General features: G+C 38.5%; 1 protein-coding gene across 1 annotated transcript in view; it reads left to right on the top strand.

Moving 5' to 3' along the window:
• AKAP6 (A-kinase anchoring protein 6) overlaps nucleotides 1–24,550 on the top strand; it is a 254,431-nt gene that overhangs the window by 99,480 nt on the left and 130,401 nt on the right. Inside the window, exons 5-7 of the mRNA XM_083862864.1 lie at nucleotides 1,227–1,349; nucleotides 18,980–19,076; nucleotides 20,338–20,501. Coding sequence (XP_083718990.1) covers nucleotides 1,227–1,349; nucleotides 18,980–19,076; nucleotides 20,338–20,501 — 384 coding nt within the window. The remainder of the gene's footprint in view (nucleotides 1–1,226; nucleotides 1,350–18,979; nucleotides 19,077–20,337; nucleotides 20,502–24,550) is intronic.

Below are 24,550 nucleotides of genomic sequence, written 5' to 3'. Positions count from 1 at the left end.
CTTTAATTTTTAGACAAGTGTGGATCTGCTTGGTCTGGGTTGTTACCATTGTGCTTTAAATAACACAGCTGTGTACCTACTGCTCAGATTCCTTTTTCTGTCTTGTTTAGAATTGCAGTTTCATGGGCAACTTTGGAAAAGAGGATTTAGGCTCCTGAGACACTCAGGAATGTTTAAAAGTTCTATGCTTTGTTTGCTTTTAGCTATATGAATGGACTATTTAGTAGAAATCATTTAACAAATAGAGTGGTGAGACTGAGGTACTGGATGTGTATACTGAGTTGTTACCCAGCCGGAAATTAAAATTCTCACTATACTGGAAATTCATAGCTAATGATTAATAATATAACCAGTATTAGACCTAACTTAATCTAGTCTTACAAGGCTTGTAATAGATGCACATTCCTCTTCAGAGTTAATTTTCAGGGTGCTTATAAACATCACGGTCAGTTTATTCCATTTACTCTCTTGCTTTGTGGTGGATAAGACATTGGTAAAATTATCTGTACTCAGTATGTGCCTATAGAATCATCTAATCATGTAAATTCAGGGGCACTATTTTTAATCAGACAATATAATTGGTACTAATCTTGAAATAAATGGTGCTCCTGAGAAGCAGGAGCTCCTGTCTTCTCCGGAGCACCATCTGTGTGGCTCATATGCAATCAGCAATATTTATATTAAATGCTATATATTCTGCCTCATCTACTGTTTGATTTCCTCTCTCTGAGTCTCATGCTATGAACCAAAACAGGAATCAAAACACCTAAGTTCTGACAAGCAATTTCTTCCCTCAGTCTGCTACATATACCTTGTTAATGCAGCTTTGTTCAGTCCTTTTGTCAACATTCAGTGTTCATAGTACACCCAGTCTGCCCAGTGCAAGGTCTTAAGCTCAATTTTTATTATGATTTCTATGAAGCTTTTTATATATCTCCCTCATATTCTCTAAAACTTTGCTGTTTTCTCTATTTCATCACAGTTATATGGATCCCACATTGTCTTGTCCCAAAATATCACATTGGATTATTCCCAGAAACACTGTTCTGCTACTCAGTTACCAGAAGACCACTCTCTAATTGTTTTGTTTGTTTGTTTTAGGTTGTAAGAAGTAAAGTACTCTTTTGGATAAAAAAAAAATAGTAAAATTGAGCATACATTTTTTAAATTGCTATTTTACTAACAAATGTGCTTTACGTGTTCTTTCTTTTTTCTTACATGGTAAGGGGTTTGTAAGCAAGCTGGATGAATTCATTCACTGGTTAAATGAAGCCATGGAAACAACAGAGAACTGGACTCCTCCTAAAGCAGAGACAGACAGCCTTAAACTGTACCTGGAGACACACTTGGTAGGACAAGATTATATTATGATTGCTACCAGTAATTGTTCTGCTGTGCTTTTTATTTTATTATTATTTTTTAATTACTAGCGTGAATCTATATTTCAGTGTAAGATATGCAGCATTGCAGTTTGTTTTAATGAAAATATAACAAATTATTTAACTTTGTAAAAATTAAATTAAAAGGCAAATTGCATTACAATTCACAATTTATCTCCAAACTGAAAGAAAAGACAATAGCAAGAGGAGAAAGTATATTTTTTTCTGCTGATCATTCTAGGATTTTTACTACATTGTAACATTAATGAAAGTGTTATTAGTGAGGAACTCTTATTCTCTCTCCCACAGTTTTAGCCTACCACAGTGTCATTTAAACAAAATATTTGAAATAGTTACTTAAATTATTTTTCTTGATGTGCATTTCTGTCATTTAATTAATACAGATTTTATATGTAGGTAGACAATAGAGCTCAATGTGTGCTGTTCAATGGGTAGGATCTTAATTGGTAAACTACTCTAACTGGTAAAAGAAAAAAAAAAAAGGACAGAAAATTAAACAAAGAAATTTCCTCTCTTTCTGCCAAAGTCTTAGGTTCTTACTGGTATGAAATGAAAGAAAATATGGTGATAGCACTACTCCGAGTCTGTGACCTAGACACCCCAGCTATATGAAACAATACATTAGCTGAGCCCACACCAGATTATCAACTCCCAAAGCTCAGCCTCACTTCCAATCTCTGATCATCTTATGGTAGAAAATGATTTGGCAGTCCCAGGAAGTCATGTGATGCATTACAGGAAAAAATGTCATCTGAATCCCTATTGTAATACTGGAGTGACCATTATTAAATTAATTACATGTACATCAACTACATATACGGTTAAAACCAAACTGAAAACTGCTTTGGGATTTCAGCTATACAGAAAGCTCTTGTGTCTTTTGCTTTTAAACATTTCTGTTGTAGTAGTGCTGTTGGGCATTCACTGGATTAAGTGCTCATTGTGGTATTCTGTCAAAAGCAGTATGAAGACACTTCATTTTTCCTTATGTTGCAAATTTTGTGTTTTGTTGCAGAGTTCAGATTTTTGCCTTGCCTTATGCACACACTCAGTCCTATGATTACCATTGAGTTTACAGGTGCTCTGAAGGCACAGAGCACATTGCAAAATCAGACCTCAGAAAAGGCATTGGTCACTTTGAATTGTTTTTGTTGTATTCTGCAGCATGAAACTTTTGATGAGAAGCTTTTATGAATAGAATCGCAATTTTCACTCTTAACTGGATAAAAAGAAACATATTCCAGGTAACAGGGCAATAAACCTGTAACTCTCACAGCAGTTTATTTTTCCCTTTCTTCAATGGGGAGAAGCACAGTAGCTCATATGCAGGCAAATTACTTCCAACTTTGCCATGTGGTTCTTGGGGAGGTGAGGCCAAACCCATCTATATCAGACTGGAACGTGGAATAATAGCTCAGAGGCAACTCCATCATTTCAAGAGGTAGTGTGGATGAATGAGTATGTGGGCGCCTGTACAACCTCACTTTCCCCTGTCAGTAGTTAGGCTCTCAGCTAATCTCTGTTTATCTGGGGTAAGAAAATCCTCATATGCTTCAGGACCATTATGTTATGAAACAAGTTGGGGATTTTTTTACTTCACTGCAGAAGTAAAATATCTAAAAAATGGTTCAGTTTCTATTTGATAATATTATAATTATTTTATGGCATCTATATCCAGTAAAAACCCCACTGAATAAACTGAAAAAACATTACTGAGTTTTGTTTCTTGGATTTCAGATAATGTATGTTATCATACTAGTTTCTACACAGCAGAAAATACAGACCATTTTGTAGTGTGGAAGATAGTTATTTGTATTAACTAGATTGTCAGCTTTACAGTGGCTTTTATCTGTCAGACATCCTAATCTGTGTTTAAACAGAAGTATATGAACTTCAGCTAATGTTAAGCTCACTGTTGAAATTTCCCTTAGTTGAGCATTGTAAGGCCATGATGATCATGGTTTGTGTGAGAGACTTAAACTTCTCATTTTCTTCTTTTGCCAGTCAGGTTATACATGTCAGACTCACCTAAAATACGCTAAAGTAAAGAACTTAGAACTTTATAAGATTAGGTTGCAGACTTACGGGTTTATTTAATACAGTCATTGGTAGAAAACTAGCTGGGAAGACAAAGAAAATGTGTTGGTTATTTCCTATGTAGTGCATCTACACCAGCATATCTCATAACTGTTTCCTCACTAGTGGAGGTTTTCTCATCATAGAATGAGTGAAAAATTGATGTAGATAAGTATTTTTATTAGTAGAACTTAGCCTTTGGCATGAGTTATCAACTCCGTGAGCTGTGATGCTGTTTTCTTTGAAATACATTTGTTGTGATGACAAAATTAGTGCCACAAAGGGAGAATATTTTGCATTTATGAATGAAATCTCTTCTGTCAAAATTTAAGAAAAGAAAATAACAGGAGAAAGAAAACACAGAAGTGCACTTGTTCCCTTTGTCATTGGTTGGGAAAAATTCTGCAGATGTGACAAGGAGAAGGTTGTGAATATCTTCCAAATTTTTCAGTATGTAAAATTGTAGACTGTCACTTTAGGATTCCATGTAAACTGTTGATAACGGTTTGAATTTTAAAATCTCTCCCCACTCAGCCTTGCTTTTCTTCATCTTTGACATTTCAAGAAATGGTGTGGCACAGACACATAAATAGAGTGTGTTTTAAAAAAACAAGGCATCACAGGAAACCTACTTATGAAAATCGTTGCATAAAGAAATGCTCACGTGAGGATTCAGATTTCTTGAACAGGATGGCAATGCAAGTCTCTATTACAAGTATCATGATATCAGCTTAAATTGGTACAATTCCCCAAACAATTGTTCTTGTTAATTCTTATAGCTGGCCTGGCCACACTGTCCACAAGGATGTTAATCAACACTTCGAAGTACACGAATAGTGTTTGTCTATTGCTCTTGGCTCACCAAGAGCTGCCTGCAGAGGCGTCTCTTTAAGTGTCTGAAGGTCCCACCTGGACAGCTCCTGAAACAGTGAAGCACACTATGGTTAAGATGGAAGGCAGCCTCTCCTCAGTTTGGTCTGTTTTTCCCAATTATCTCATCTGCACAGAGTCTAGCTGTGGAGTTCCTGGGTCACCAAGGGAATTCCTAACTAAATGCACTGTATGTGCATGTGGACCTGCTACCACAATTATAATTATTGACTGTAAGACCTATTGGAGTTTTGTTCTTAAATCACTGTTACAACTTAAACTCCATTGATTTTGCCATGATGAGAAACCATGTTGCTAAAGAGTATGAATGTTTTCTACAAAAAAAATTTTCTACCTTTTCTAGAAAGGTAGTCTACATCTTGAATGAATGTGTGCTGTAATAGACAATCTTCAGCTTAGAAAACGGTTTTCTTGAAAATTTTAAAACCCGGCTCCCTGATGTTCTGCAGAACAAAAGTTTTTATATGCTTCATTTTAGATAACACCAAAGCACAAATCTATAAATAAAAATGCTCTCAGAGATCCCTGGAATAGAGACTGAAATTATTCTTTCAATTTTACAGGTCTTCACAACTCAGTAATGTTGGTTAAACTGATTTGGGAGCTGTGTGCTTCCCATTCATATGGAAGAGCTGACATGGAGCAGCCACCCCTTGAACATCTGGCACTCTGCAGGCAGCCACCCAAGCCAGCAGATGTCGAAAACACTAATAAGTTTTCATAAAACAGGCGTGTTTTTCAGCAGAAATCTACTCTTCCACAAAGGTTCCAGTCAGCCCTACTAGAGAAAAAATGAAGCAGCTTTTGAATTTTTTGAACAATTAGGTTAAAATCAGTTCCCAAAGAAAAGATAGCTTCATTTACCTTACTAAAAATGGTTTCTGATTCACTTTATCTTTTGTATCTCTCCTTTTCTGTTATGCTGATTCTTGCCCATTGCCACCCTGATCAAAATCAGCTACTAGCAGACTCTAAGCATAGACTTGGTGGTATGCAAATCAGTTTTCATCAAAAACAGTATCCTGAAGGCAGCTTATGAGCTAAAAGCATCTGTCTAGGTGGTACTGCTGTGCTTGTGAAACCAAGCAGAGTTTCTAACCAGCTTGACAAATAAGAATTCACCATATATCTCTTGACCATTTTAGTTTGCTAAAAAAGACATTTAACTATATCCATGGCCTGGTAAGACACGTTGTTTTAGCACGGTGAAGAAGTAAGCCAGCTGCTGTGAAGAACTGAGGAAAAGGTTTAGACAAGAGGTACTATATGTATTTGCTGAGGCCTGGAACTTTTAATTCTGTAGTCTTATCTTTTTTTAATGTTGTTAACACGGTAGTTTGTTTTCTTGTTGCTGCACGACTCCTACTCTTGCACTGCAATGTGTGCTCTTAGGTCATTGTACTAAGCCATTTCTGTGTCTAGAGTCTTAGGGCTAGGGAACACAAGAATTATAAAACTGATCCTGCAAATGAAAAATATAATATTTTACATCTATTTAGGGATAGCTTTTTTAATACATCTTGCATTATTAGTAGATGTTGGCAAACAATATTTTTTCCATAGAAATAAAACTAATTAAGGTAAAGTCTTAGAAATTTGGAATTAGCAGTAAAGCATTTTTGTCCATTTTTGTCCAGTAAGACTGTCCTTGATTCTTAGGTTTTTCAGGCAAAAATATATGTTCTGTTTAGCTGAAACTAGAATAGCAAATACTGTACTGTAAAAACCACAAGTGGTGAGGATTGCATGTATTTATTGCAGTACAAAATGTAGTTTGGATATGCTGATAATTTCCATGAATAGTAATTTCTTAGTTTTCTTTTCAGATCCCTGTCAGTAATATTTATTTACTCCAATTTAGTCACAAGGTTTGTGCCACATTAAAATCCTTTTTAGCCCAGAAGCAGTTCATTACATTGACCTCCTCAGTCACCATATTTACTTAATTTGTTAGAATCTTAAAAATACCATACAGCAAGCATCATTAGTGTTTCAAAACAAATTATACTAGTTGATTCACTAGCATTTCCTTTCCTTCTGTAAATAAAGTTTAGATGTCATCTCCATTCAGAACTAAATTCTTTTTAAGATACAGGAGGCTTGAGTTTTATTATCCAAAGAGAAGTGAAATAAGAGTTTTTCTGTCTCTGTTATAAATGTTTCTGGCCACATCATGGCTCAGCACTTTCTGAGCCGTAAACAAATGCCTTCATACAGAAAATAGATTGTATTTTCACATTTAAGAAATTGTGTTGGTGAAGTAATGATGCCTCAGTGATATTTCATGATACCTGATTGTCTGTCTGTAACAAGACTGCTATGTCTGAGAAAAGATTGTTCTCATCTCCCTGGAAAATCTCATTTTATGAAAAATGTCAGTTTAGAGAAGTATTAAATATCTATTCTTATTCAAAATAAGGTTAAATACACATGCCTTAGGCTAATCTACTGACTGTCTTTGTAGTAGCAGTGGTAATGGTAATTTTATTAAGGGTATTAGAGCCTCTGAAATGACTAAGTTATATATTGTACTTTTGCTATATGGGAATTTCCAATGTGCATGGCAGCTATATGAGGTAATTTCCTCAAAATATAGAATGCTTTCTGCAGGACAATGGTGCAAGAGAGTGAGCACCATGACTGGCCTAATATTTTGTTTCCCTAACAATTTTGATTTGAATTTTTTTAGCCTATTGTTTGTTTGAATTTCTAAAATTTATGGTGTTTTTTATTTTGGGTATGCATGGATTCTTGAAGATATGTCCTTTTCCATAGGAAGTAATCTGCAGAACATACTAATCAGAGATGTAGTCTAAACTCAGCAGATTTCACAGGCAAATAAAACGATTTAATAGGAAGTAAGGCAGCAAACTTAAACAAACAGAATACATGTATATTGTCAGTTTGGACTATTATTCAGATTTTAAAATTTGTAAACCAAATAACCTCCATGTAAACTTTTCTGCTTCTTGCGTTAAAGTGTAGGAAATGTTGCTCTCATTTTATTACATTTCAGTCTACCTGTATTATAGTCTGAATCCAGAGAATGTAAGTTGCTGGCTGTGGGAAAAATAGAGGTTTCTAAACTGTTTGGACTGTTTTTCAAATTTGAAGAACATTTTTGGGTACTATGGAAGAGTAAAAGCATGTATGCAAGAAAATCCAGGTATATTACCTTTCTAATAACAGCACTGCTGTTCTGACCAATACAAAAATACCACACTTGATCTAGAGATGTTTCCCATAAGATCATGCAATGAAGAAAACCTAAACCAAATCTTTTCTTTCTAAGGAGAAGGAGTGGGTCATGGTTATGTCCTGGTAGCACAGAAGTAGATCTATTATCTATCTGTTATTACTATATCTGTTTTTAATGAAGGAAAGGTACATCCATTTACTGTCTTCCTGTACACAGTCCCACTGCAGACGTTTTTTTTTTGTGCAAGCTTGTAGCATAAGAAATAGTTTCTTTGTAATTTTCCTAGAGATTTAGAACTTTTAAGAGTACTATTTCTTTTCTCTCCTGCCTTTCAAATTTGTAGATACCTACGCTTGTGTAGGTACTTTGTGCAGATAAAAAAAAAAAAAAAAAAAAAAAAAAAAAGGCATTTACTTTGATTTTTGGTTGGTTCAAACCTTTCCAGGACAGTCTTTGCTACTCCCTCAGATTTACATATTTTTGCATAGGAAGAGGACAGGGCCCCATAATAAAATGTAGCTCTGCTGGGCCTGCCTGTAACATAGCTTCATGGAGAACTGCCCTAGCTTTTCTAGTTCTGAGAGTCACAGTCATCTCTGGACAGAGGAGACATTAAACCAGAGGCAGACCATATATAGGATGTCATCCTAAAATAACTTTGCTTCTTCTACTGAAGAAAAAGGGAAATTGTAATGTTCAAAATCTGAACTCTCTCACTTGTGAGGATTTTGAAGTCTTGTATTGTACATGTATGAAGTATAGTGTATGATCTGTCTCTCAGGAACAAATGTATTGCTCTGTTGTTTTGGGTTTTTTTAATGCATGATGTTTGAGGTTTAAAAAGTTAGAATTCAGACTCTGGGAAATTTTTAAATTAATTTCCACTTGTTGGTAAAGCTGAGCAAGGCAGGGTAACTTGATTTGGCAGTGTTGCAAATGTTCAACTCCCTTTCAATTCTCACTACCCTAAGCTGTAAAACTTTTAGATCCTGAGGTATCCCAAAATGGAGATACTGTAAGTCTGAGTGGTGAAAGGGATTCCACTGGGTCTGTTGTGTGTTTGGCCTGCGGAAGACATTATTTGCATACGAGGGATTCAGTGACTATAGTAATAGAATGAAATCAAATCATCATTATAAAATGCTCGGCACTAACCTGATAAGAAAATTTCAGTGAAAAGTATTTCACGTAAGTTGTGACTTAGAAGGTTTGTAGCTTTATATATGACAACCTGGCCATGGTTGCCAACCTGGCCAACCTTTACACAAATTTATCATTGTAATAACTTTTGAAACACCTTTAAAATTGTTTGAAATTAATGTTTATTTTATAAATAAACTGCATTATGCTTATGTAGGAACTCTGTCAATTGTATTTTTTTTGTCTATTCAAACACCTGCTATTACCTGAAATTTTAGTATTGTTATGCTAGTATTATCAGTATAGGTGTAGTCAGTAATTTGTTTTTGGAAATGAAATGAAATTTGTTTTTATGAAATTTGGAGGTTGTAAATCATTAAAAAATATAATATCAACATCTCAAAGGACAAACATGCACACTTTCAGCGATGTTTAAATTTGCTTTTACTTACCTGTTAAGAGCTATTGACCACTCCCATGGTTCTGTGCCATGTTACTCAGAGGCATAATATCCTTCACATTTTATGTACTCAAAGTAACACAATTGCTGGCTGTGTTTTGATGTTTGCAATGCCAAAGCATTCAGAAGAAATATAGAAAAATGAGCAAATGAATGGAGGTTTTTGATTGGTAAATATTTTTATTTGCATTTCCTACAATACTTACTTTTTTCACTTTCTTCATTCTACAAATGAATTGGGCTAATAATCTGGGACCTTAATTTATTAGCTATATTTTGCTAAGAAGGAATTTTAGGGTAGAAATTACTGTAGAAAGTCTTCTTTCTGCTTGGTGTTCAGATTAATGAAGTATAAACCAGACAAAACTAGACAGGACCTTTCCCTCAATCAAGACTTAGTCAGGCTTACTTATTTCTTATTTGTTCCACCATTTCCACTTTTAAACAAATTTTGCTTGCTCTTCACTCAAACTCCCAGAAGTTTGTCTCCTCATAAATGAGGTTGATTCCTCCCAGACAAAAAGTACATTCAGATCAAGTGAAAGATGGAGAATGCATCTGAGTCATCAGAAGGTAAAATCATTTCCAGGGTTGCTATAGTTAGCTCATTACTAAGCATTTTGATCCCAGAATATTCAGTTAATATTATGTTTAGATGAATGATAAACTTACAGAGAGAAATTATCTGAGCAGTCAAACCATCTTACATCTGACTACATCTACAGTAGCACAATGTCTGTATGACATGACAATTATGGGATTTCAGTAGTGAGGTTCCCACATTTATGTCAATTTTAAAGGCATATTTGATTATAATCTGGTATTGTCAACCAACATAAAAAGTGATATAGTTATTTTGCTGGTTTTTATCTGCCTACAGAGGCCAGTGGAAGGAATTGTCCCCAGAGAAACTAAAAAAAAAATTGTCTTTTAAAGTCTTCTCATTGTTGCAGAGGATAGAAGACCAAATCTGCTTTCCACTAACTATTCACTCTTAAATAATTTCTAACAGTTTCCACTGGTTACAGAAGAAAATGTGTAGTTCATCTAAGGCAAAAGATGGTTGTGTTGTGTTAGGAAATAAAGGTTTGCTTAGCATTTGGTGATAATTGGCCCCTTGGTCATAATTGTTATGGGGAGGGCATGTTCTTTGTTTTAGAAAGAGAAGAAAAAGCACATAGTGGGTGCTGCTGCTTCAGAGGAGGATTCATCATGCTCTTCTTAAAAAGCAAAGCTATTGTAAGACTCAGCCTTTGCTATGGAGCTGCATAAAGCATTTCCACAGTGCTTGTGTTCTGTTTAGCAGTTGGAGGGTCAGTCAGATGAAAATACAGTTTAAAAGAAAAGAAGACAATAAAAATTCTTTGTAAACACCTAGATTTTATGAAAAACTTAAACAAAGGAGGTATTGACCACAACCATTTCACATGTATTATTTTGTTCCCAGGAAAACATATCCTAGTAGTGCTTATTTAATATTAAGTAAGCTTAACTAAAAAAAGTTAGGCTTTACTAGAAGGTAAATGTATGACTATTTCCACGTTAATATAAGGACAACTTACATAGTAGTTATTTTTTTGATTTATTGAATGCCATTGGTGGGTAGTATTCAGGAACCTGAAATTACCACTTGGTTTTTACATGGCTTATTAGGTTATTAACTCAAATTAATAACTTAAATTATTAACTCAAATTCTTAACTTAAATAATAGGCACTGTCCAGTGCACCACACATTCTGATAATATGCTGAACTGAGAAAATGAAGGTGTGGGGGTGCTGGAATAGTATCATAAGTTTCTTAGTTGTAGGTTTGATGTAAATTGGACTTTAACCCTAGCCAGGTAAAGCTACTGTCTTGGAATGTGCTTATCAGAGGGCGATAAGAGTTGCCAAGACAACTCTAATCCTCTGGCCTGGGTTTCGATCGTCCTATTGTGTTTTCCCCCATCCCATTGTACTTCTCCCCCACATGTCCACCACCCCCCAGACCCCAGACCTTCAGGAGAGGTGTCTGACAGGGATTGGTGAGCCTCCCAGGGCCACATCCCAAATCCACCTGATTTGTTAATGTTGTGTATTGCATTTTGACCTTACCCACCTGGTTTTGTGTGATTGGTCTCTGTAACTGGTGTCCACCCCTGAGATTTGGGGGAACAAAAACCCCCTGTAACCGAGGCCCAGGGTCACTCCCCAGAGGCACAGGCCTGGAACCAGGGGCTGCTCCCTGAGTTACCCGAATAAAACCTTTTCTCCCTGAGCCTGGAGTGTCCCCTCTTTCTAACCACGGCCGAGACAGCTAAGGCAAAGGACTGCGGAGCCAAAAACCCACGCGAAGGTACTGTTGGGTGTATCAGAGCTAGCAGGGTGGTCCAGCCGGACGCTGAGCTGACCTGAGAGACAGATACGCGAAGCAACAGATTGGCGCGCCAACTGTGGGGCCTGCAGACGCCTTTTGACCCGCTGTGCCGTGGGAGCTGACACGGAGGCCTGAGGAAGACTCGGACCCTGTGACCCAGAGACCTTCTGAGAGGACGTCGCCTTGTCGTGTCCCGAGGTCTTCAGCATTTCACGGAGCCACTGGGGTTGCTAAAAAAGCACCCCTGGTGGAAGAAGGGAACAGCTCCTGCCCAGAGGAGTCCCTTCAGGCTCGTGGTTGCCCCAGCAACGTCTCCAGTGTCCCGAGGGCTTGGTGAGTATATTTCCTCTAAGGGAGGGAAGGATACCCACCACAGAGGCTTGGGAAGCCTCAGGGAACCCTAGGAGGGACGGGACAGGGGGGGACCGGGGGTCCACCCGAAGGAAGCCCTTACCCCTAGGAAAGGACGCCCACAGGGATTTGGGGGGTGGTTTTGCTGGGAAGGGGTGGTGGAAAAGGATAACAGCTAGTCGGAATGGGAAACGGACTAAACACCACCCAGAAAGAGGTTTTTAAAAGTTTAATTGGAGTTTTAATTATTGCCAAAATTAAATACTCAAAAAAGGAACTGAAAAAGTTTATTAGGTATTTGTTTTTGCATTTTCCGAATGTTAATTCGGACCAAGTGAACAGCATTTGGTTCTGGGAAAATGCTTCTAAAAAGTTGGAAAAATTAGGGAAGTCAGGAGACGTCCTGGCTGCAAAATTTGCATTCTGGCCGTGGCAAATAAAAGCTGCCTTAGAAGAGATCACAGGAATGCAAGATAACAAAGTTGCATTCTCCCAGAGCGTTCTCTCAGTCCCTTCCCCCCATCCTCCTCCCCCTGCCTCTCCCGAGTCCCCCCAGCCCCCCCGGTCCCATCCCCCTGCCTCCCCGAAATCTCCTAAACCCCCCAGGTCTCCCCTTCTCCCCTCCCCGAAATCACCCAAGCCCCCCAAGTCTCCTAAAACCCCCAAAACCCCCCCAGGTATTTTAAAAAATGCTCCGGCCCCCCGGGGATCCCCCTCTCCGAGCATTTTGAGAATTCCTGGGTCCCCCGCGCCCCGCAGCCACGGCCGGGCTGTTCGGGGCTCCCGGGGCAGTCTGGCTGGCCAGAACGCCCAAACCCCCCCCACTACCCCCCCGATTTCCCCAGCCAACAAACCCAGAGTCCGTTTCTCATTCGCCGAGGAAAACCGCCAGTCCCCAAATACCCCGGGTGGGTCCGGCAGCGAAAACGGCTGTGAGAAACCCCCGAAGGGAGACACAGAGACCCCCCCCTCCCCAGAGAACAAAGGAAAAGGCCTCCATAATGGCGGCAGCCACGAGGTGCAGCCTCTTGGTGCCCTTCCCCCTTCTTCTTGTTCCCAGAATGCCTTTCAGCCCCCTCCTACTGGCCCCTCCCTGTACCCGCCCCCTTTTCCCTCACAAGGCTTGCCTCCGCCCCTTCCCCCGCCCCTCCCCACGCCCCTTCCCCCGCCCCTTCCCCCGCCCCTTCCCACGCCCCCGCAGAGCCAGGGGTGGGGTTTACCCAACTCCTACTGTGAGGGCACCGCCCCAACTCCGCCCAGAACCTTTCCCCTGCCCGCCCCGCCCCCGGAGCGGGCGGTTCCTTCCTCCGGGAAGACTCCTTATCCACCCCACCCCCTTTTTCCTCAGCCTGCTTTTCCGGAACCGATTTATCCCGAGCCTTGTGGTCCCGAAAAAGCCCTGCACCCCCCACCTCCCCCACCCCTGCCCCTGGGACCGGGAGGGGATCAGGGCAAAACCCCAACAGCGTGGAGCTCGCCGCTGCCCCCGGGGCTGTCGGCTGCCCCTCCCCCGCCGGCACTGCCGGCCCCTCCTCCCCCGTCGGGGCTGCCGACTGCCCCTCCTCCCCTGCCGGGGCTGCCGGCGCCCTTCCCGGAAACGCAGCCGCCCGCTCCCCTCCCCCCACCGAATGCCGGCGCTGCAGCCGCTTTTGCCGGGTTCCCGGGACAGTGGCTGAAAAGACCGGACTCCGTGGCCCCCCCTCCCTTTCTCCCCCCGCCGCAGCAGCACCCCACAGCGCCGTGGAGCCCCTTCCCTCCCCCCCACGGCGCGAGCGATTACTTACTTCTACTGAACCAACATTCATGTGAGGAGTTTGAAGGACTGTGTTGCTTCAACCTGTCATCTAAGGCTGAAAGCGTCAAAAAATCAATCCAGCAGCTGCGAGGAATGGTCGAGTCCATCAAACAAGAAACAGGGGACTGGTTTGACAACCTCTTTAAAGGTGTTGGACTCTCTAACATCGCCAGCTCGTGGATCAAAACCGGACTGTTGTTTCTGTTCATCATCTTAATTGTAGCCATTGCTTCTGGTTTGGTCAAAAGCCTGATCATGAATGCAATTTTCCCCACTACTGCCCCTTCAGTGCATTCAGTGACACCTGCCATCGAATTCCCACCAGACTCTGACTCCAGCAGCGAGTGTGATTTAGATGTCTACACTCCAGACCAGTGACACAAATAAAAGAAAAAGGGGGAGGTGTGGGGGTGCTGGAATAGTATCATAAGTTTCTTAGTTGTAGGTTTGATGTAAATTGGACTTTAACCCTAGCCAGGTAAAGCTACTGTCTTGGAATGTGCTTATCAGAGGGCGATAAGAGTTGCCAAGACAACTCTAATCCTCTGGCCTGGGTTTCGATCGTCCTATTGTGTTTTCCCCCATCCCATTGTACTTCTCCCCCACATGTCCACCACCCCCCAGACCCCAGACCTTCAGGAGAGGTGTCTGACAGGGATTGGTGAGCCTCCCAGGGCCACATCCCAAATCCACCTGATTTGTTAATGTTGTGTATTGCATTTTGACCTTACCCACCTGGTTTTGTGTGATTGGTCTCTGTAACTGGTGTCCACCCCTGAGATTTGGGGGAACAAAAACCCCCTGTAACCGAGGCCCAGGGTCACTCCCCAGAGGCACAGGCCTGGAACCAGGGGCTGCTCCCTGAGTTACCCGAATAAAACCTTTTCTCCCTGAGCCTGGAGTGTCCCCTCTTTCTAACCACGGCCGAGACAGCTAAGGCAAAGGACTGCGGAGCCAAAAACCCACGCGAAGGTACTGTTGGGTGTATCAGAGCTAGCAGGGTGGTCCAGCCGGACGCTGAGCTGACCTGAGAGACAGATACGCGAAGCAACATGAAGATATTTCTTTTAATACATTGTCTTAATCTGACAATAGGTGTAAACCGTTGTGTTATCCAAACTAACCCATATTTATGTATACATTGTAGATTCACATGATACCTTGATGCTGATTTGTGTTTCAGAGACAGTACACCAGAAAAAAATCAACTGATATATTACGACTTGAAAAAAAAATCATGCTTATAGTAAGTCTCTGTGCCTCTGGAAACAAAAAAAATAATAATTCTAGTTGTCTGTCCATACTCCAGATATGAATAGGTCAAGATCCAGGTGTTTTACCAAATTATAAAGATTTTCTGAGAACAGAGGGTGAAATGTTGCGTATCAGAGCTCAATGTCTGTACACAGTGTAGGATACCTATACAACAGGAGCTTCCTAAATTTAAGTAGCTACAACCATTTCTAAAAAATAAATCCTATGGGGAACTTGAAATACTCTTTTTTCTACACAAATTTTTCTTATCCCCACTTGTACAGAAAAGTAAGATATGAGGGAGAGATTATTATATTCTGAGAGAGCACTCTTTTATTTTTGGTGTGCTCAGAGCCCAGCACAGATCAGGAGGTGCTGCTTTTTTAACCCGTGGCTGTTCTGCACTATTGCTATCTTTTGGATCAATAAGTTTCCTGAAAGTCAGGGGACACCGTCATTTTGTGAAGGTTGGCATCCTTGGCCTCATGCCATCAGCAGAAGATAGCACTCCTGGCATCTTGTATTTATGCTGTTGGAGTTTTAATTCCATTTATTATAGTTCCATGGCTTTTCCAAAACTGCATGATTTCTGCCTCACTTTTCCTTTCTTGCTAAATAAGAACAGTTGATAGTTCTATATAGATACATGGTGATCACAAAAAGTGAAGAGAACTTTGTAAGGAAATTTTGCTTGTTGCAGCTTTTAAACTACATTTATTCACTGTAGTTCTGGGGATGACATTAATGTGTTGTTTTAAAAGCTGCTGTCAGGCCAATGCACATGCATTTTCCATAATGTATACGTGCTCATGTGTGATATTTAGACTGCTCTATAGCTGCAAATGTGCCTGGAAAAATGGCTTTGATTAATTGACTTCCCTCCTCTTCTTTCCTCTCTTCATGTGCAAAAGCTCCATTCATTATCAGGAAAGATCAGAGGAGGAGGGGAGCAGAGTACCTGGGTCACACGCTGTTAGAGTTACAATTTTCCAAATGCCATAAGTAAACAGTAGGGAACAGGAAATATCCAGGATGGGAGAGGACTTCTGTGTTTGAAGGGCTTCCTTCATTCCAAATATTTGGTCTGATTTTATCTTTAGCTGTGCAAATTTGCATTTCTTCATTGTATATACATGTAGTACTTGTTACATTTTCAACTCTTGTCTTTTTCATGTGTCACATTTTTAACCCCCTCAGGTATGAGAAACCTTGAGCATTGATCGAGGGCTAGTTCTTCCACTGTTCCTTGTACCAGTTCTTTTTCCTTAGGAAATTACTGGAAATTATATATACATGTGTAATTCTAAATTCAAAACTCATGCTACACTACATCGACAACATTTGCTTCTGTGTATTTATATGTGTATGAATGGCTATCTCCTTTTAATATGTGATTTTGCCTGGGATAGAGTTAATTTTCTTCATAGTAGGTATGGGGCCATGTTACAGATTTCTGTTGATAATACAGGGGTATTTCAGCTACTGCTGAGCAGTGCTTGCACAGAGCCAAGGCTTTTTCTGCTCCTTGTGCCATGCCACCAGCAAATAGGCTGGGGATGCACAAGGAGCTGGATACAGACACAGCTGTGACAGCTGAACCGCAGGCACCAAAGGGGTATTCCATACCATATGACATCATGCTCAGTACCTAAATTTGGGGGAAGAAGGAGGAAATGTTTGGAGTTACAGCATTTGTCTTCCCACATCACCATTATGTGTGATGAAGCCCTGCTTTCCTGGGCATGGCTGAACACCTGCCTGCCCATGTGAAGTGGTGAATGAATTTCTCATTTTGCTTTGTGTGTGTGCGCAGCTTTTGCTTTTCCTATAAAACTTGTCTTTATGTTAACCCACAAATTTTCTTGCTTTTTCCCTTTTGATTCTTTTCCACATCCCACTGAGTAGGGGGGTAAGTGAGAGGCTGTGTGTGGTGCTTAGTTTCTGGCTAGAGTTAAACCATGACATGGTGCCTCTCTGCTGGGAAAAGTTTATTTCTGCTAAATTTCATGTACGTTCATGGCATTTGTGCCACTCATAATTTATCCATAAAATAAGATTTTTACGCAAGGAGAATATTGCTAGTCAGAAACCAAAAGTTTGGCCCCATCTTTACTCATCTTATTTTGCTTCTTCAGTTTAAGATTATTACTGGTTAATAGGTGCACCTGAAAATCAAGCTGTATTGTAGTATCTGGTGCGTTATGTTAAATGAATCTTTTCTAGGACAGCAAGTCTCTCTTTTATTTTTTTTTTTTTTCCTAATGAAAGAGAATACCTCATCTCTTCCAATTTTCCTATCAAACACATCCACATCATCTTGAGACACTGCCACATCCAGCTGCATCTATACTCAACTTCAATTATATGAAATTACACAACCTACTCTCAGGTCCTTTAGGTTCTCTTTTGCTGTGCGAGGCACACGCAATAGTGCATTTCCTGTGAAGTGCATGATTACAAACTATTCAGTACAAGCCTGTTTTAAGTAAACAGTAAATTAAATATTGTCATTGCTTTTTCAGGCATGCTCTTATGAAAGAAAAAGAACTTCTAGATTTGGGTTCATAAAACTCTAGATTTAAGAAAAGGACAGACATAAATGAGGCATATTTTTTCCTTTTTAACTTCTCTTGACTGGCCCAGTTGTTCAAAAGCTGGTACAAAACAGTCTATTCAGATGTCCCTACAAGGAGAATTGGGCTAGTCAAAATTCTGCTTATTACTCTTTATTCTAATGGAAAATTCTCAAAAACATTCTGTCACTTCTCAGGTACATTGCTGCCTGAAAGACTGTTAAGACTCTGTCTACGTAATATGCCTTTTTCAACCATGAAAAATTGCAATAAAAGTACCTCATTTTATTACTGTTCTGGCAATATTATTTTTTGCTATGCCAATCAACCTGACTGCAAGGGTTAGGAAAGAAAGAAAATGGTTGTTTCCTGGAGAATTGAGGACTTTTGGGTATTCTGTGATACCTATCACTCCATTTCTAGCATGGTCACTACCATTTGAAGAAGTATAAAGTTTTATAAAAACCAGGAGCTATGAATGTGCACTTGAAAATTCTCCTTTCATCTCTGCCAGTTAACTTATTCCCAAGAGAAGGAAGAGCTCCTTTTTTCCAAGTGGTCAAATATTGTTTCCATTTATTCCGTAGACATTTCAAAGAGAAAATGTATTGCCTGTATGCGTTTAGGTCTGCATGTAATTTATGATTAAATACAGCAAGTATCCTTTTCTCTATTGTATTTTGTTTCTCCTTCTCACAGGCAAGTATAGTGAGAAGGTCTGGAAAATGATATAAAAATTTATCTGAGTTATCACTGGTATATTAAATGGCATAACATATAGTAGATCATGTTTCCAGTCCCTTTATTACTAGATGTTAATGCAATTTGTAAAAATTAAATAATAATAAAAAAGGAAGGTATTTTATTGACTGTTTAAACAGAGATCTTTTGCAGACTACTAAAAATATTAGGGAAAAAAAATTGAAAATAGTTGCTTTACAAAATTAAGAATGCAGAGATCTAAAGTCGACTGATTTGTTCCTTGAAAATGGATATGAGACTTAACTCAGGAGCACAATATTAATAGATTTGTATAAGTGCACATAAGGCCAATGTATTCAATGCTGTAATTTTTTTATGGTTTCATAAATAGTGCTATCACCAACATTTCAAAGAACTCTGAAAAAAACGGAGCTCATATGTGGTGGCATAAATTTAGTGTGTTTTATAGAACACTGTTACTCTAGATATAGCCTACGGGTTGTGACTTTTCATAAAGCCTAATGAATGTCTAGATTTGTCAGCTGTTTCAACACAGATGCACTTTGCTGATCTAATGGAAACATTTTGAGCCCAGATCCAAAATATCAATAGCTTTTAGTATCACAAATTAGTTTGGCTATTGGCTGAATAGGGATGTGGTTCTTAATAAAAACCAGCAAGTAATTTTGTATGTGTGTTTTGTGATAACTGCCTCTCCCATGTCTGATGCTGAGTTTTTTTTTCCCTCCTCTCTCTTTTTTTTTTTCTTTTATTTTTGCAGAGTTTTAAGTTGAATGTAGATAGCCACTGTGCTTTAAAAGAAGCAGTGGTAGAGGAAGGACGGCAACTTCTTGAGCTTATTGTATCTCACAAATCAGGTAAATCCTTCTGAAATATTGCAAGTCTTTATGTCTCCAGACTATTAAAGAATGAAGAAGCATTGCTGTAAATTACTGCATATATTCACTTCCTTATGTATTATTAATATTTACATTATCAGATTGACCTTCAAGATTTATAAATGTTTCATATACTGCATACAATGCAGTGATACTTATAAAATGAAATACTGCCTGCAAATAGTCTGTTCATTTTATTTTGGTCTTGCTGTTCAACTGAGTTTCAATTGAAATCACATCACTGAAAACTTCACACTGACATATTCTTTGATGTAGGTGCTATGGAAATAACATTAAGATAATGAACTACGATTTCAAATATATATATGTATTTACATACTCTGCATGGGTAATTGCATTGGTAAAGCTTTGTTTTACCACTCAAACTAATTCTTACATTGATTTAAATATATTTATGAGGACTAGATTAAAATTAAAAATACCTTTTTCCTTTGCTTAGGCTTGTCTTTTCCTTCAGAGGCCATAATTGAGAGGAGGGAGAGAGATATACTGATTTCCTTTATCCCTACCACCTCCTATATTTTTAGATGTTTGCGTGACTTGTCTGCTAATAGGGTTTTAATCAGCATATACTGCTATGGAATGCCATCTTAATTTTGGCCTACTTAACATGCTTTTCACCCAGGTTGAAATTATTCTTTGCAATACTGTTTCCTCATCATGTTATCTATGTGTACCTCTATTGTTTTGCAGCATCAGACATATTGAGTAACGTGAAAGCTATAGGAAACTACTGACTTCTATGTGTAGTTCCAAACAGAGAAGCCATAGCTGAGGAGGGTAGTGCATCTCATCATAAATGTAGGAAACAGTAGTGTGTAAATTACATAAAATATTTAAAGGAGTTCCAGGTAAGGAAAATATTTTTGGAGGACTACGAAATGTTTCAAGACAAAGACTGGATATTAGAGGGAGAGATTACATTACCAGTGTTTGCTACTGCAGAGAAATGACAGTTTATGTGGAATTTTTCTCTTGAAATTGTCAGCTGAAACTCAAGCAAAATTTAACGGGGTGGCTAAAAGAAGTGTTAGTCCCTATAACATTGTTTTGCAGGGTGAACAATGGTAAAGCTTGGATTTTTTGATGAGAAAAACACATTAAAACTCTTGTTGCATTTATTATTTTAAATATCCTGCTAATTATTTGAATAAAGGATAATATTTAAAGGCACTGTTGAGTTTACAGCTTTTATTTTTCCCCCTTCATTTTGGAGAAGGACTGAAGGACATGCTGCAGATGATTGCAAGTCAATGGAAGGAACTACAGAGGCAAATCAAACGGCAACACAGCTGGATTCTTAGGGCTCTGGATATCATCAAAGCAGAGATACTGGCTACTGATGTGTCTGCAGAGAATGAGGAAGGGACTGGGAGCCCTAAGGTAAGTGGCTTGAAGTTTGCCTTATTTCCTCTTATTTCCGTCTTCTTTTGAACTAGGCACCACTGAAGTTTTCTTTCCACCCTAAGGCTTTTCATTTCTACTGGGTAAACTTTTTTTTATAAACAAAATGAAATGCCTTACTCTGAAACAATAAAAAATCTTAGAACTTTCAAGTTTTCCAGCAAGACCTGTCTTATTGTGTGTAGAGGGGCATGAGGGGAAACATAAAACATTTAGTAAACAAAACATAAAGCATCTTTAACATGAATAATCAGAATGCTTTTAAATTGTTTTGTTGCAACTATAAATCACTATAATCAGTGCAATCACTCAGCTCTGACATCCATTAGCCGCTTGGTTACAGCAAATTAACAAAGAAGAGAGAAAGTGATTCATTATCTCATTCCTGTTAATGACTATCAGATGCATTGCTTAATTAGAGGATGGCCATTGTAGTAGGAAGAAGGTCATATGCCTTTCCACAAATCTTTTTGCTCCAAGTTTAAGTCGTCCATAATAGTGCTTGTGTTGAATACAACAAGTACTTTAAGTTATTGACACCTGTCATAATTTTGTGGATATTAATTATTAAAGAGGGTTATAGTAGTTACCAATTGCTAAACTTAGTATTTGTAAGAGCATTTTAAATACAGACCATGCTAATTCTAATTGGTGCAAGCAGTGTAGGGATACTACACACAATAGGAACTTCTGGTTTAGAGTCCATGACTTTCATCACCATCAATCGTAAGCAGAGTTGTTTCTTAAGCGAAGAATATGCAGGAGAACAATACAATAACTCACTATCTTGGCACACATATGGCTGAAATTTTTAGAAAAAATCATGGTTTCTGTTTCTGGAAACTATAGAGATGGTTGTGCTGAGTGGATTTTCTGGTTCTGATGCTAGACAATTCTTTGTATTGTCAGTGCTTCCAAGAGAGTAGTTTGTAGAGTGACTCTTGGCTGTGATTACATGAAAAGTTCTGATGATTGCTTACTCTAATTCTACATAGCAAGAATGGTCTGGGAGATAGAAGGAGAGTCAAGGAGAAAAATGAAACAAAACTTCAGGAAAACACATATATGTAGGAGAGAGAATTTGAACTGATGTACCTCATCACTTGGATGATGGAAAGTGCTCCTGGGCCATATAGCGCCTCCTTTAGGGGGCAGATGGTGGAGCAACACTTGATTGCATAATGGGATTGTTAAACTTAACAGGCTAGCTCAAAGCTAAGTTTTTAGCCTGCCAGTAATATGATCCCATATCTCTGAGTATTTTGACTCATCTGTGGCCAAACGTTTAACTGCTTAATCAAAATTATAATGTAACTAGTATTCTGAAATCCAGCTGGATTTTGTGATGAAAATTGTTGAATCCCTAGCTTGGAATGATTATATTCAAATATTGAAAAGGGAGAAATGGAGGCAGAGATTATATTGCAGTACATTTCTCATATAGATAGGTGATAGCCTCCTTGCACTGTCCATTTTATCTTAGATATAGGAAACTGTGAAGCAATGCTTTTTTTATGGGTTTGGCTTGGGTTTTTTGTTTGTTTGTTTTCATTTGTGCCTACAGGTAAATTTTAAAAAAGTAGAAAAAATGAAACTAAAAATAATTGCAGGATGTTTCAGTGATTCTTGTAAGTACGTGCAGTAGAGTGGTCAGATACTGTCTACTTTTTCCCACTAAATGATTAACTAAAAATAAAATACACCTAATAATATAGCTGCACATTTCATTTTGCATTTGTTTCAAAAACCAAAAAGAACCTGAGAAGTGTAATAGAAAATTGAAAGATTATACCTAGAGGGTATTTTTATTTTTGCCTTTTTTGAGAAACTACAGGAACAGTGTTGGTGTTAGAAATCTGTAAAGAAGTAGGAAAAGGAGGAATTTCAAAGACCCTAGGAAACTTTTCCCTTAGGACTTTTTAAAACATGTTTTCATAGCACTGTAGCATTTTTAATAAGAACAGTGAAGAGTGGGAGAGGGATGTTCTGAACCCTAGAAATATATTGCCAATATTTATAGTCAGGAATTCAGATTTTGGTTAGGAAATTTTTCATTTTATTGTATGTAAGTTTCATAGTGGCTTATACTGATTACCATAGATGATTTAGGGTTGATTTTAAGCATTGAGAAGTACCTTTAAAAATGACACATTCCAAGTACTGATTTAACTTTATGAGTAGTACATGAGGCATACAATAAACCTGACTCTCCTTCTGAATCTTGAGACACTTAACTAAAGTGTGTGTTTTCTTTTGATGGAAATCTTAAGTAATATTATAAAATATTTGGAAAATAGGAAGTTCCATGTATGTGTGGCAATAGGACACAAAATAAAGATGCTTGAGTCCATTCAAAAGGCTTTATTTACAATTCATTCAGCCCTTTTATAACATGCTGTGCTAAGAAGGCACTTTATTGGTCCATAGGCCTGACACCTCTCCCATTGGCTAAGTAACAGAAATAACAAACAACACCTGCTGTTATGGGAAAGGAATATTGTTTACACAAGGTTGTTTTCAGAAAAAGAAAACTGTTGAAAAGTTTCCCTTGGGAAGAGCTAGCAATTCTCAGGCTCAGAAGATATTGGGTCCGCAATATATCTGTGTATTTTTTCACCATCTGAAAATGTCTGAGACCAGTTGTTTTGTAAGTGATCTCTTGAAGCAGGCTGCTTCTCCATCACAAAAGGATGACTGGAACAGTATTGCTTTAAGTAAACAATAAAGTGTGGTATTGAAAAACAACATGATTTACTTTCTTATCTAGTGGCTATGCGTGTAAATACTCAAATATTACCCTGATCTATGAAATTCACAGTTTGATGGAAAAGTTAATTTCTTTTTGAAGAACCTGCAAATTAGTCTTGTCACTGATGTCTTTTAAAAGCATAGAAATCTTAATAGCATTTGCCCGTTGTACACATTCTCCTTCACTGAACGTTGTATGGAATAATATTCTTAGTGTCAGTCGCAAGTTCTGCTCCCAGCATGCATTTGTACAGTTCATTCATAACTATAATTTTTGAGATCTGGATATTTTTGTTCTGCAAGTAAATGCTTGAATTAAGTTGTGTGGGTTGTTTTGGTAACAGTTCAGAATGCAACATCAGAACTTAAAGGCTGACAGGTCAAGAGAATAATGGTATACTCTGAAAATATATATAAATACACAGACACACAGTTTGTCGTTCTGGACATTTATTTCCAGAATAATTGCTTTCTTACTGAAAAACATTTCTTATTTCCCATTACAGCTTCAGAAAACTAAGCATATAACTGGTTAAGACACTGGACTTAGCGCATAAAACATTGAAATCTGACTTAGTTGTTCTAAGTAAAAAACAATCTTGGGACGAATGTTAACTGTAGAATGGACTTGTCAGTGGGTTAATGATAGAAGCAGTCAGGATTTGAAGAGTACTGGAGGAAGAGGTAAAAAAACTACATTTAACAAAGTAAACTGAAAGTCACAAAAATAGTAGGTGGCTCAGCAACAGAATTTGAAGCCATTAAACAAACCTTTGTATAAAGGGAAAAAGAAAACCAGTGTAATCTCTTGATATGTAATTAAACATCACACACTTCCAGGATCATTTCCCACTCAATTGCATATAATTTTACAGCTTTTACAGTCATTCTAAACAAACAGTCTTCAGTACACAGAAAAGTAATTTTCATTTCGAAACTCAAAACTTGGTGAGGCTGTATCGATCACTGTTTGGGATTCTGGGAATGCTGCTTTACAGGCAGTTTTATAGTGACACTGGTCTCAGATGTAGTGGGTGGACTAAACACCACGGCTCAGAACAATTATATCCTGCTCAGTCTTTTCGTACACAGATGAATTTGTCAAATGGGCAACAAGGCAGAGCGAAGTTTAGAGAGTGGTAGCGGCCTTTCCTTTTTTGCTTCAGTCTTGTAAGTTGTCCTGGCCATCCAATCAGACTGCTATGACTAGCACATTTAGTTTAATACTTTGATGTAAAGGGAATATACAAATGAAGTGTTTTGGCATCTTTGTGATTAGT

This window comes from Zosterops lateralis (genome assembly GCF_965231275.1).
Source record: "Zosterops lateralis genome assembly, chromosome: 6".
NCBI classification, from domain to species: domain Eukaryota; kingdom Metazoa; phylum Chordata; class Aves; order Passeriformes; family Zosteropidae; genus Zosterops; species Zosterops lateralis.
Note: the sequence above shows the minus strand (reverse complement) of the source record. Positions and strands in the feature narration are given on the sequence as shown.